Consider the following 12,110-nt stretch of genomic DNA (forward strand, 5'->3'; position numbering starts at 1 on the left):
TTTTTTGTCATTTCTTGGATTAAATAAACAAATAAATTAGATCTAGATAATTTTTAGCAGATGTACTGCATGACTAATGTCACAAATTATTCCATTCCATATAAGTTGTGGGAGGGGGGAAGCTCCTTGCCCTATTTAGTTCAATTAATAATGAACATTAATGAATTACATTGCTCCCTGCATTTTTTACTCGTGTGTCCAGCGCTGGGGCAGACAGGTGGAAAGAGCCCAGCTGTATTTTCCTGACAGCTTTCTCTGGGCACACGGGGTGGCTGTTCTGAAGGCACAGCCACAGAAGTGAATTGTTTTTCTGTAGCACACCTTCTGCTGTTTGCCTGTGTGGTCTAATGCAGGTGAGCATTATTTACCTGCTTTCCTGCAATGGCAGATCGTGTTCTGTGCCCAAGGATGTCGAGTGAAATGAGCATTTGAGCAGGGAGCCCGTTTGCTTGGGGAGGTTATGGCAGGATACAGAGCAGTCTGGAGGAGAAACACTGTGGATACAACTATTCTGGTAGAAGAACTCAATTGAAATGGGGACACTACTGTTAATTCAAGTGTAATTACATTTCTTTGTTGTTAAAAATTAAATCCTGGGCAAGAGGAAAGTTTGAGCCTGAAACTGTGTTTTGAAGCAAATTTGAGCTGATGCCTTTCCAAAACCTTTGGAGATTGGCAGAATGTGGTTTTCAGGAGGTGGCTGCCTGCTGGACACATTCCTGTTCTTTGATTGTCTGACTTTTCTGTGAGTTTATCAGCATTGTTCATCATGGGGGTTATTTATAAATAACCTCCCGTGGAGCCTACAGGGGAGCCTGTGGCAGCCTCTCCTGTTGCCTGCTCTGCTCCAAACCTTGCCACAAACCCCTGCAGCCCCTGTTTGCTCTTTCCCACCAGTGCCATGCAGCTATTTTGGATCCCAGCAGTTCAGATTAACATTCAAATATGACTCTCACTGCATTTCACACAAATGAAGCTTCAGTACCTCAGCCCCGGCTCTGAATGTGTGTTGTCTTTATTGTATTTGTGCCATTTATCATTATTTCACGCAGATAGTCAGAGGTTTTTTTGTAGTTCTGTGTTTACCCAGAAAAGTTATAGAATTGGGTTAAGAATTAAAAAAGCTTTCAAAGCATCCTTGTCCTGAAGCAACTCTGCCAGGCATGAATAACAAATGGATTGTTTTGCAGTCAAAGTGAATCAGCTGACAGGAGCTTCTGTAGGGTTGTATTTCTCCCCTCAAGTTATACAAGAATTTAGGTTACCTTGAATCAGTGATTATAGGCTGAACTGACCTCTGAAATTAGAGATTATGTTGAACATTGTGAGAAGATCAAAATGTAAGGGATTCTGTGTTAGAGAAGATGTCTTTGTCTGTGTTCTGTGCACATCTAGCATGACACTGGGTTGATTAGATAATTTCCCAAAGCCACAATTTAATTCTTCAGAGTCTGACTATGAACTTTTTTTAAAAATTCAGTTTGCAGTAAGAAGCTGTACTGGTATTTATGGTTGCTGATTCACAAAAATTCCAGGCTAGGCAGAGGTGGGTATTTAAAGAAGGCATCACTCAGTTGAAGATTATGAGGCAATAATTGCCATTTCATTTTTTAAACGTTTTATTTTTCTCTTCTATGTCAGTCAAGGATAAATATGTGTATTATGTTATTGTCATGTCTGTTAGAATTAGGGCCTGAACAAGCACAGGGTTATAGTTTTTGTATTAAATACTTCTACTAGAAATTGTACCGTGGCATAATGAACCATCACTTTTCTTTTTCAACATCTTGTTACTTTCAGTATAAATCTTCTGGAAGGACCATAAATTAATAGATGGCCTTAAGTAGTTTTAAGTAGTTTTTCTTCTTCCCCAATATGACAATTTAAGGGATAATAGGATTTTTTTTTCCTTAACTCTCTTTAAAAAAACCCACTCACTTTAGAAGTGAAAGACTTTAGAGTCCCAAATTTGCTCAGGCTAACCTGAATTTCCTGTTAGATGTCTTTCCCACTGCTCTCTGCATGTCTTTGCTTTCTTGTGTCTCTCCATCGATGCCGTGTCCTGTTCCTACCCAGCAGCTGAAGGAGCTCCACTGGAGGCTCTTCCAGAAGTCTGGCCTGCTATTTATTGTTATTTTCCCTCTTTAACATCTGGCAAGTGTGACATTTTAAAGCTCAGTGTTTCCACCAAGGCATTGAGCGTCCCCTTAGATATTTTCCTGCAAGTTTGTTATTTTTCCTCAGCAGGAAGCCCCCTGTGCTGGGAGGTGAGTGCTGCTCTCCAGGCTGCTGAGCTTGGCACGAAGCCCACGTGCCAAAGTTTCAGTGTGTGCCTGGTGAGACTCGTGGCTGTGGTGGCTGGGATAGCTGCCCCACGGCCTCCCTGCAGGAAAGCACAGAGGAAAACAGAGAGCAGTGCATCCCCTGGCTTTGGCATTTGTTCTGTGAAAGGGTCCTGGGCAGCACTGGTGGTGATGCCCTGGTATCACTGGAACACCTCTAAGATTTTCTGTGTTATCAAACCTAATCTGTGGTAGCACTGCTGATGATGCCCTGGTATTATTGGAACACCTCTAAGATTTTCTGTGTATTAAATCTACCCTGTGGCAGCGTTGCTGATGATGCCCTGGTATCACTCTTAAATACTCCTAAGGTTTTCTGTGTAATAAACCTGCCCTGTGGCAGCACTGCTGATGATGTCCTGGTATTACTCTTGAATACCATTAAGATTTCCTGTGTTATTAAAACTATCCTGTGGTACCATTGCTGTTGATGCCCTGGTATCACTCTTGAACACCCCTAAGATTTTCTGTGTATTACATCTACTCTGTGGTAGCACTGGTGATGATGCCCTGGTATCACTCTTGAACACCCCTAAGATTTTCTGTGTATTAAATCTACCCTGTGGCAGCGTTGCTGATGATGCCCTGGTGTCACTCTTGAACACCCCTAAGATTTTCTGTCTTATCAAACCAGCGGTGGTGATGTTTTCTGTGTTATCAAACCAGTGGTGGTGATGTTTTCTGTGTTATCAAACCAGTGGTGGTGATGTTTTCTGTCTTATCAAACCAGTGGTGGTGATGTTTTCTGATGGCACCTCTAAGGGAAGGTCACTCTGGAGCTTTGGCAGGAGTGGTTCAGGATCCCAGGCTGTGATTTCCAAAAGAGAGAGGGAACAGAGAACATCAGGAGGCCTCAGGAGGAATTAGGCAAGATAATGCGATTGCTGAAAAATTAACACAAGTTGCAGCTGTATGATAAAAGCTTTAAAAAGTTTTTTCAAAGCGATAAAGTAAACAGAAAAACTGAAAGCGACTCCCCAGGCAGGACTAAAATAGATGCATTGTATCTGCTGAGGCTTAGTGCTGTGGTATTCAGCATCATTGGAAAGTTGAGGTTGCTTTAGAATTTATAGTAGTTTCTTTAAAAATATCTTGAAAAACTGCTACATATTCTGTTTCCTGAAAGTGCAGAAGTTCCACTAAGTACAGGAGGTTTCCTTGTTTTCATGTGTTAATTCTGCTATTCTAAAAGCGTGCAAATGGCATTTGTCTTTGGATTTACAAAAACTCCAGATATTCAGAGTTTGAATTATTTAAACTCCCACAACACATGCACTTTTGCTTTTCAAGCTTGAGTTATAATTTAATTAAAAACTTCTGGTGCATCGCTAGCTATTTAAATATTAAAATGTTCCATGGATCACTTTCGATTATCTACCGTCATGAAATTCCTGAAGATGTCAGATTTTTAAGATTCCCAAAGTTGCACTTGGAATTGTCTGTTGATGCAAAGGGGACTGTGATAATTACATACATCCATTAGTATCAGCAGAGGAGATAAACTTTGGGGAGGCTTAATGGGCATGTCTCAGTGACAGCTAGCAAAGAACATTTGGCATGATTAAGGATGGATTTGAATGTACTTGAAAATATACTCTCATTATGGACGCCCAGTGGAAGTTGCACTACAAATGTTAAATTCCCCAGAAGAAGAGTTGTGTGGCAGGGAAGCTTTGAAATCCGCTGTGGCCGTCATCCAAATTACTCTCCTCTCTTTGTGTCTTTCCGCTGTCACATTCGCTTTGTGCTGCCCAACTTGGCTCCCCGCACCCTGGAAAAGAGGCAACCTGTTGGTTTGTGTGTTCCAGACTGTCCGGAGGTACAGCAAGGACTGGCTGGAGAGGAGGAAGCCTCCCTTCGGTGCCATCAGCAGCTGTGTGCTCCTCATGATCATCTACTCCACCTTCTGCGACACCTTCGCCAACCCCAACATCGACCTGGATAAATTCAGCCTGGTTGTGATCGTGTTCATCAGTAAGTTCATTCCTGAGCTGGGCTGAATGCAAACAGCTCTGATCAACTTCTCTTCCTGTCCCCATGAACGATCATGATTAATATACCCAGGGCTGAGAATGTTTATTTGGCTCATCCTTACACACTGTGCTTTCTCCTGTAAAATAGCAAATCGAAATGCCCAGCAACCAGAGCATGTCTGGCAGATTTTATTGTCAGCTCAGTAAGGACAGAGGTGTGCAGCCCGTGCCATTCATCGTGTTGAGAAATGCCTGATTCAAAGGAGTTACCCCAGGAAGAGCTTGTGCAGCCAGAACTTTGATTCTGGCTTCCCTGGATATAATGATCTGGATCGTTCTCCCAGGCACTCTTTAAAGGTTGTCTGTCAGTGCATTTCCCTGGCTTGGTCCAGCCTTGTTTCTGTAGTCTGGGAACAAAAGGCAATAATTACTGTTGTGGTCTGATTTTAGCTTGTTTCTCTTTCAGTATTTTCTATTCAGATGAGCTTCATGTTTTTGACTTTCCTCTTCTCCACAAGGTAATTTTATGTGCTGAATCACGACCTTTGAGTATTTCTTTTGTGTGATATCTTTGGTTTGGGTGACAGAGTTTACTCAAATGTGTGAAGGCAGGTTTCTGAATAGGGGTGACCTCATTTTGGTATTTCGTGTTGCACTTACTGCATTTTCTGTTAGAGTTTCATAGGCTGAGAGAGCAGGACCTGAATTCTGTCCTTTCTTGTGTGTTAATTACAGAGTTGTTAAATCTCAATCAATCACTGCTCTACCTCATCCACTGAATAAAATGGATTTGCACAGATGTCACTGGAGGTATAATTTGCCCTGCAGACATGCTGATGACATATGAGAGAGAGAACTCAGTGTGACTTCTTACATCTCAAGATACATTTGCTGGGCTGGCAATTCACTCCTCTCTGTAGATGTCAAATTTGTTACATTTATATGCTGGTTCTTAAAAGTCAGTTGTCCTGAACTAATGTTTGGTAGAGCGGTTTTGAGGGTTTTTTATTTTCTTTTTTAAAATATCAGCCAGGAAGGACAGTTATACATTCACTTCTCAAAAGCCGATGCTGTGAGAAGGGTGTTGGCCACTGGTGCTGCTTGGAGTGCCACAGCTGTCCTCTCACTGAGGATATTGCTGAGGATTTGTTTTAGCAGCACTCTGCTGCAAGGGGAGTGCCACAGTACAGCAGATCCAGGCATATGCTTTGTATAAATTATACAAAATCCATGGGGGGGAATCACAAAGAAGGGTGCAGTGTCTTAGAGCTGCGTAGGCTTTTCATAGTGCCACAAGAAAATATCTCTGTGACAAGATCATGTCCTGGCCTTAAAAGGCATTTTTAAATAACTTCTGAACTGCTAGACCTAACCTGGGGGGAAGATATGCCCCAACTGTGAAATCTAAAATGCCTCAAGCAGTGACCAACTCAGTAAGATGGATATGTAGAATCTAATAGAATTACTCCTGATTTGGACCAAAGAGTGATCCACTGGCCACTCATCTCTCTCTGTATATATAAATATCATTTTCCCACCCCTCCTGCCCTTGGTCCGAGTGTTTAAAGCCTTAGATGTAGTTTTTCTCTGAAGTGGAAGCTAATTCCTTAGTGTAGACTCAATACATTGTCCAAACTGAGCATTTTGTTACTGTTCCACACTAGGAAAAGAAATCCTAGGTCGTCCTCTCTTGTTTTGGGGAGGCAAGTGGCCAATGCTGTGGTATTTTTGCATGTTTGACAAAATAAACTTGGCTGGAATAAAGCTGTGTCCTACACACCATGCCTTCCAAATTCCTTTCCTTTATACAGGAATCATTAGAGAGCTTGCCACAACAGAGAAACAATTCTGCTAAAAACAGTGAATCAAACACTACTGTTCATTTAGGGGTGGAATTATTTCTATCACCAGACTGATCAAAGTGATGTGAACGTGTATATGGATCCTCAAAGTAGCAAATTTGATAGATGCTGTTTTAAGAAGGTTTTTGCTATCAGAGGTTATTAAAACTCTTTTGTTTTGTAGGAGTAACTCTACTTTCACACCAGCAGACACAGTGGCTATTGTCTTCTGTTCCACACACAAATCCCTCACGCTGGGTAAGTCAGGGGATGAGCTTGTGAGCAAAACAACAGTAACATTCATGCTGTGTTGCAAAAAAAATCGGTTTAGTTGCTGGTTTTTCTGCTTAAATGTTTTTGGGTTTAGTGTGACAAGTATTGCTACCAGTATGATACTAATGGTAGGATAATATTCTTGCACAGATGAAATAAATGCCTCCTACAGGGCACAGAACACAATCTTCTCAGCTGAGCCTTTAGTGGTTGTAGAGTAAGACCACCCCATTTGTGGAAAGCTGTATTTTTCTTTCTGTTCTTACTCTGTTCTGTTGCCTAATCCAATGCTGATAAAATTTCAGGTTTGTTTCTGGAGAGATTGTGAGGTGTATCTGCCCAGTTTGACAGTGAAATCTTACATCTGAAAGCTGGGGTGCACCAGTGAAAATCAAAGGAAGCTGTGTAATCAAAAATCACAAATAGACAATACTCTTTTGCTTAACAGGAGCAAAATGCATGTGTTGAAGGCTGCAGCTGCTTTGGATAGCTTTATTTCTTGGAATTCCTTTATCAAAACATCATAGAGAGATTTGTCACTTATGACCCCATAGTGATAATAGAATGTTCTGAAGGATATCCACAAAACACGGTTAAATGAGAAAAGCTCACAGGCAATTGCTGCTGGTTCCTGCCTCATGCTTAGTCAGGGACACACCTGGGCTGTTTTCAGTTTTTATAAATACAGATGTTTGGTAAAGCATGTCTGCCTGAACACCTGGATCTTTCCAAGAGTGTATCTGTGCAGGAGGAGCACAGCCAGTGTCAGTGGCAAAGGTAAGAACAGCCTGGAACAGGGCAAGAACAGGCTGGGACTTAGATATTTTCCAGGTTGGTTTGATGGAGTGAAGCTCACTCACCTCAGGGTTCTTTGCTTCAGCCAGGCCTGAGCTGCAGGGCAGTTAGCAAGTGCCCTGGAAGTCTGTGGGAAGTGGAGGAGTTCCTGGAAGACAAGGAAAAGTCAAACAAAATCTCTCTTTTTGCAGTGGAGATGAGGAGAGGACAAGGAATTATAGATCAGTGAGTTTTAACTTCATTTTGTAGAATGCTATTGAACCAAGTCATTAAATAAATTATGTTAACAGAGTAGAAAGAACAAGGAAATGAGTAACAGCCCCATTGCTTTGTCAAATACTCAGCGTGCCAAACTAACCCACCTGCCTTCCACACAGGGTCCTGTGGGTCACAGAGAGGTACCAAAAGTTGTGTGGCTTTAGAGTTTATGGCTTCTGATACTTGCACAATGCTTTGGGCTCCACAGTTCAAAAATGATGTGGACTAACTGGAAAGGGATCAGAGGAGAGTGACATGAATGATCACAGACCTCAGAAAGGTGACCCCAGAGGTGCATTGAAGCACTTGGGGCTGTTGAGAGAAGGTAACTGAAATACTGCAGTGATCTTCAAATGCATGAAAGGCTGATGCAAGGAAGGAAGAAAGTAACTCTGCCACAGTGGACTTTGTAAAGGGAAGGACTTTGGTGCAGTGATGATGATTTAAGCTAACAATCAGGGAAACCTGTCTAGTGTAAAACAGTTCAGCTTTGGAATATGCTGCCTATTGATGTCTTCAATCTCCTATCACTGCAGACAAGGCTCAGATGGGAATTAAATAGCTGGAGCTGATCCTGCCTTGGAGCAGAACACAGATTAAATGACATTGGTCTTTTCCAGCCAGATGTTCTATGGAACTGAGCTGGGCCTAATAAACGAGCTTGTATTCAGGACAGCTACATTTGTATTTGTGGAAAGCAGTGCACACATAAGTCACAGCACAGTGCTGTGCTTCTGTTTGGAGGTGTGTGTGAACCTAGGGCACAGCTGGGACACTGCAGAGGGAAAGCTGGAGAAGCTGGTTGTGTTTAACTGCACCAATGTGCAGGTTTCCCCTTCTCTCCCTGGTGAGAATAGTCTTATATATGCTCTCTTGAATATTTCTGCCAGCTTGCCATGACACTGAGAAAATAAGCACAAAGCCTTCTTAAATATTTAAGTCCTAAAGGGGCTTGCCATCACCCCCCAGAAAATGAGGACTGTTGGTTTCTTTTACTCACTCCACCAAGCACCCTTGTGCAGCCTGTCCTGACCTGGCTGTGCACACAGCTGAGTCAGTTCACTTCTCTTCTTCTGCTACACTCTCAATTTTTTATTTTATTTTCATTTGTAGAAGAACTTGGTTTGAGGTTTCCTATCTCCCTTGACCTTTTGGCTCTCATTTTCCCAATTCCAAGGTACTGCTCCTGTTAGCACAGCCTCATGAGCCAGCTTTTGTACCCTGCAGCTTCCTCTGCCCGAGTACACCAGCTCAAATACTTTGGCCACCTCACCTTCAGTGCCTCCTGCAGCTTCTCCCCAGCCACAGACACCTTTTCTCCCTAGTGCAGATATCCCGTGTCTGGGTGTGCAGGTGGAAGGGACACAGGTGAGCCTGTGGGGCCGTTTCTCAGCTTTGGGGCAGACTGCTTTCCAGTCGTCCTGGCACAGGGCTGGGGAAATGCTGCTCCTTCTGGCAACCCCCTGGGAGCCTGTGCCTGGTGAGCCTGGGGTGCTGCTCCTCCTGTACCTGCCCCAGGTGTGCCTGCTGTGTGTCCCATTCCAGCTGGCTGAGTTTGGGAACGCTGATATGTCATTCTGTTTGGTGTTCATACCAGTTCCAGATGATGTGGAGCTGTATAAAACCCAATCTGTATGAAAATAGGGAGTATTGGGTTCTACAAAGCCGGGGTATGATGAGGCATGCCCCTGAGCTGATGATGTAAACACTTATGTTAACCAGAGCATGCAGCATTTTCCCTTCACTGAAGGTGGGAGCAGAGTAGATCTAATTCATTTTTAAGGATTAGCTGTTTCTGAATGCCCTTAAATCTTTCCCTGTCCACCCTGGTCTCAGCAGAAACACGACAAGCACAGGCATTTTGGCCCTTACTCTTGTTCTGGCCCATTTCTGCTTGTCCATAGGTGTTTGTTACAAACCATGCAAAGAGATCTTCTGATAGCTTATGGTGGAGAGAGCTTCTCCTTCTCCTTCTGTCACTGCAGTGCCTGAAAGCACAAACACGGCTCAGGCTCCCATTTCACACCCGTGCTGGAGCTGTGCTTTGTTTGTGTTCAGGATTCCAGTGGCAGTGTATAAATGACCCCCAACACTTGTTCTTTCGCTCTGAGACTGATTTCTCTCAGCTTGGCAGGTGAAACTCCACATAGGTACGCCTGGCCCGTTCCCTGGGGAGCTGAGAGTGGCACCAGCTAAAGGGGGAGAGGAGCTGACAGCTCTGAAGCTTTAGAAGTGGTAATAAGAGGCATGAGGAGACTTTTGTAAGTCACTTTCTCCCACACCATATTATGAAACCAGCTAATTCCCAGGCAGGGCGTGCTCATGAGGCCAACTGCCACTTCCAGTGCTGCATCCATGAGTAAGTTCCTGCTCTGCACAGGGATGAGGGCTGTTCCCATATGCTGGGTTTATTTTGTACACAGAACAGCTGACACACTTTTTGTCTCAAGGATCAGAGTGCAGGGGTGTTTGTGTGAGGACAAATCACACAGGGTGGGTGTTTTTGTGTTCCTTGGCTGGGTACCTCTGCACAGAGGTGGGGTTCCAATGCACCCATCACACATGCAGGAAAACCAATGTTTATAAATGTTTATTTGCATCTCACCTAATGAGTAAGGCAGGATTTAAACTTGCAAGGAAGCCAAGATAAATGCAGTATCCACAATGGCCTCTGGCATTTCCCCCCCGTGTTGTTCCCTCTCTCTCCTTCCCCTGCTCACATATATGCACGGTACATGTGAGCACACACATATGCAGACAGTTGATGCATGGCTTTTATTAGTGCATTTGCCATTGATTGATTAGTACTTAGTATTAGTACTTCTTCTATTGATTGATTGCAGATGAAGTGACTATTTGACCTTTAATTATGAGCCTTGCTATTGAAAATGACATTGAGCTATGGCTTCACATAATCCATCTGGAAAGCCCGACGTGATGCCATTCCCTGGAGTTCATTCAGTGAGAGGAGGAGAGGAGAGGCCTCAAGGAAGTGCAGAGCTATCACTGTGGCTCATTTAAAAAAACACTGCAGTTGTTGCTTGCACTTACACAAAAGTTGCAGGCAAATACAGAACGTGATTTTATTTTTCTCAGAGACTGAATTGCTGGGTAGAAGTTACAACTCTGAAAGGAAAATTCAGGATTATCAAAAAATATATATTTATTTGCTTTAATTCTTGGTATTTACTATGTGAAATTATTTTATCAGCAAAAATCCAAGTACTGTTACCTATTTTGGCTGCCAGAAGGGGCAAATATTAAAACTGGAGGTATGAATATTAATAATGGAGGTATTAATCCTGGATGAACAGCAGATTGGTAAAACAAAAGAGGAAAATAACCCTACCTAATAATAAGATCAGGCTATTGTTTGTGATGGAGGATGTATTTTTCCTCATTTGGATTCAGCAGCATAGCAGTTCTCTCACCATGAAACTCTTCAAGTAATGCAATCAAAGTTTCTAGCCTACCAAATACTTTCATACAAGAATAGAGTTCATTCTAGATATAAAAGCCAACTTTCTTTTGTCTTGTTTGAATTTAATTCAAATTTAGTTTTTTTAATACTCAGCCTCTTCCTGCTCAAGTACTTGAGCAGTTCTTAAACTTGAACAATTCTGAAAGGCCTGAGGTGGTGCAGAAGCAGATTGAGAGGGGAATGTCTGCGAGGGGCTCACCCAGGCTGGATTAACCAGCCCCTACCTGCTCCCAGCTATCTCTGATTTTCTGTCATGCTTTCTACAGATACCACCTCGTAAGGTTTTTCAGGATAAATAATATATTGAAATATTTTATTTATTTTTATTGTATGGTGATAATCGCCTTCCTCCTTTAAACAGAAAAATGCTAAAATGTTCTAGCTTGTGCTAAGATAAAAGGTGGATGGTTTTAAAAAGGAGGCATCTCTTAATCATTCTGTAATAGAAAGGTAAGATGGCAAAATCATGTGTGTTGCCCTGAGCAAGTATTCAGGCTATTCTCTGGTATTTTGGGAGTGTAGTGGTTTTTCTCTGCTCCTGGCACAGAACTTTCCTCTAAGGCAGTTATTCATCAAGGCTCTCTGCCTTTCACTTGGAGATATAGAAAATAATCCTGGGTAAGTGCTCTCTGAAAGTTTCCAAGAGTAAGACTTTGGGTGCTGTTTTTTACCTCCACAATTTCCCATGAGTGTTGGTCAGGATGAGTTACTGCATCTGTCCTAATTCTCCGTGTTGGTAATGCCTGGATTTGCATTTGTATCTTCACAGGCTCTCAGTCTGTTCCTTCCCTAGGTGTGTGAGAGGGTGATGCAGTAAAAATGATCCTGGTACTCCTGCCTGGAGCTGTGGGTGCTGCCCTCGGGGCAGGGGGAGGCTGATGGCAGGAGGATGCTTCAGAGAGGGAGTGTGACTACAGGCTGTGCCTGGACCCCTCAGTGCCCCCATTTCTGCTTCTGAGACCCCTCAGAGTGCGATTAGGGACTGCTGGAACCTCTTTTTGGTTTTGATGCAGTGATTCTTTGGGGCAGAATGAAATCTTTTTCTCATCACTTCAGTCTTTGCCCAGCATTTGCTTGAAAGGAACAGCAAGTTCTTGTCTGGGTTTTTCCCTCAGCTCTGTGATTCTGGAAAATAAGAACCAAGGGA

The 12,110-nt window shown here is 43.0% G+C and overlaps 1 protein-coding gene across 3 annotated transcripts in view; it reads left to right on the top strand.

Annotated features, from left to right (window-relative positions):
• Nucleotides 1-12,110, top strand: part of SLC10A7 (solute carrier family 10 member 7) — a 100,470-nt gene that overhangs the window by 74,692 nt on the left and 13,668 nt on the right. For all 3 annotated transcript variants that reach the window (XM_063414973.1, XM_063414972.1, XM_063414971.1), the window contains 3 exons: nt 4,151-4,316; nt 4,782-4,833; nt 6,341-6,414. In XM_063414973.1, coding sequence (XP_063271043.1) covers nt 4,151-4,316; nt 4,782-4,833; nt 6,341-6,414 — 292 coding nt within the window. The remainder of the gene's footprint in view (nt 1-4,150; nt 4,317-4,781; nt 4,834-6,340; nt 6,415-12,110) is intronic.

The sequence above is a fragment of the Prinia subflava genome, chromosome 18 (assembly GCF_021018805.1).
Source record: "Prinia subflava isolate CZ2003 ecotype Zambia chromosome 18, Cam_Psub_1.2, whole genome shotgun sequence".
In the NCBI taxonomy this organism is placed as follows: domain Eukaryota; kingdom Metazoa; phylum Chordata; class Aves; order Passeriformes; family Cisticolidae; genus Prinia; species Prinia subflava.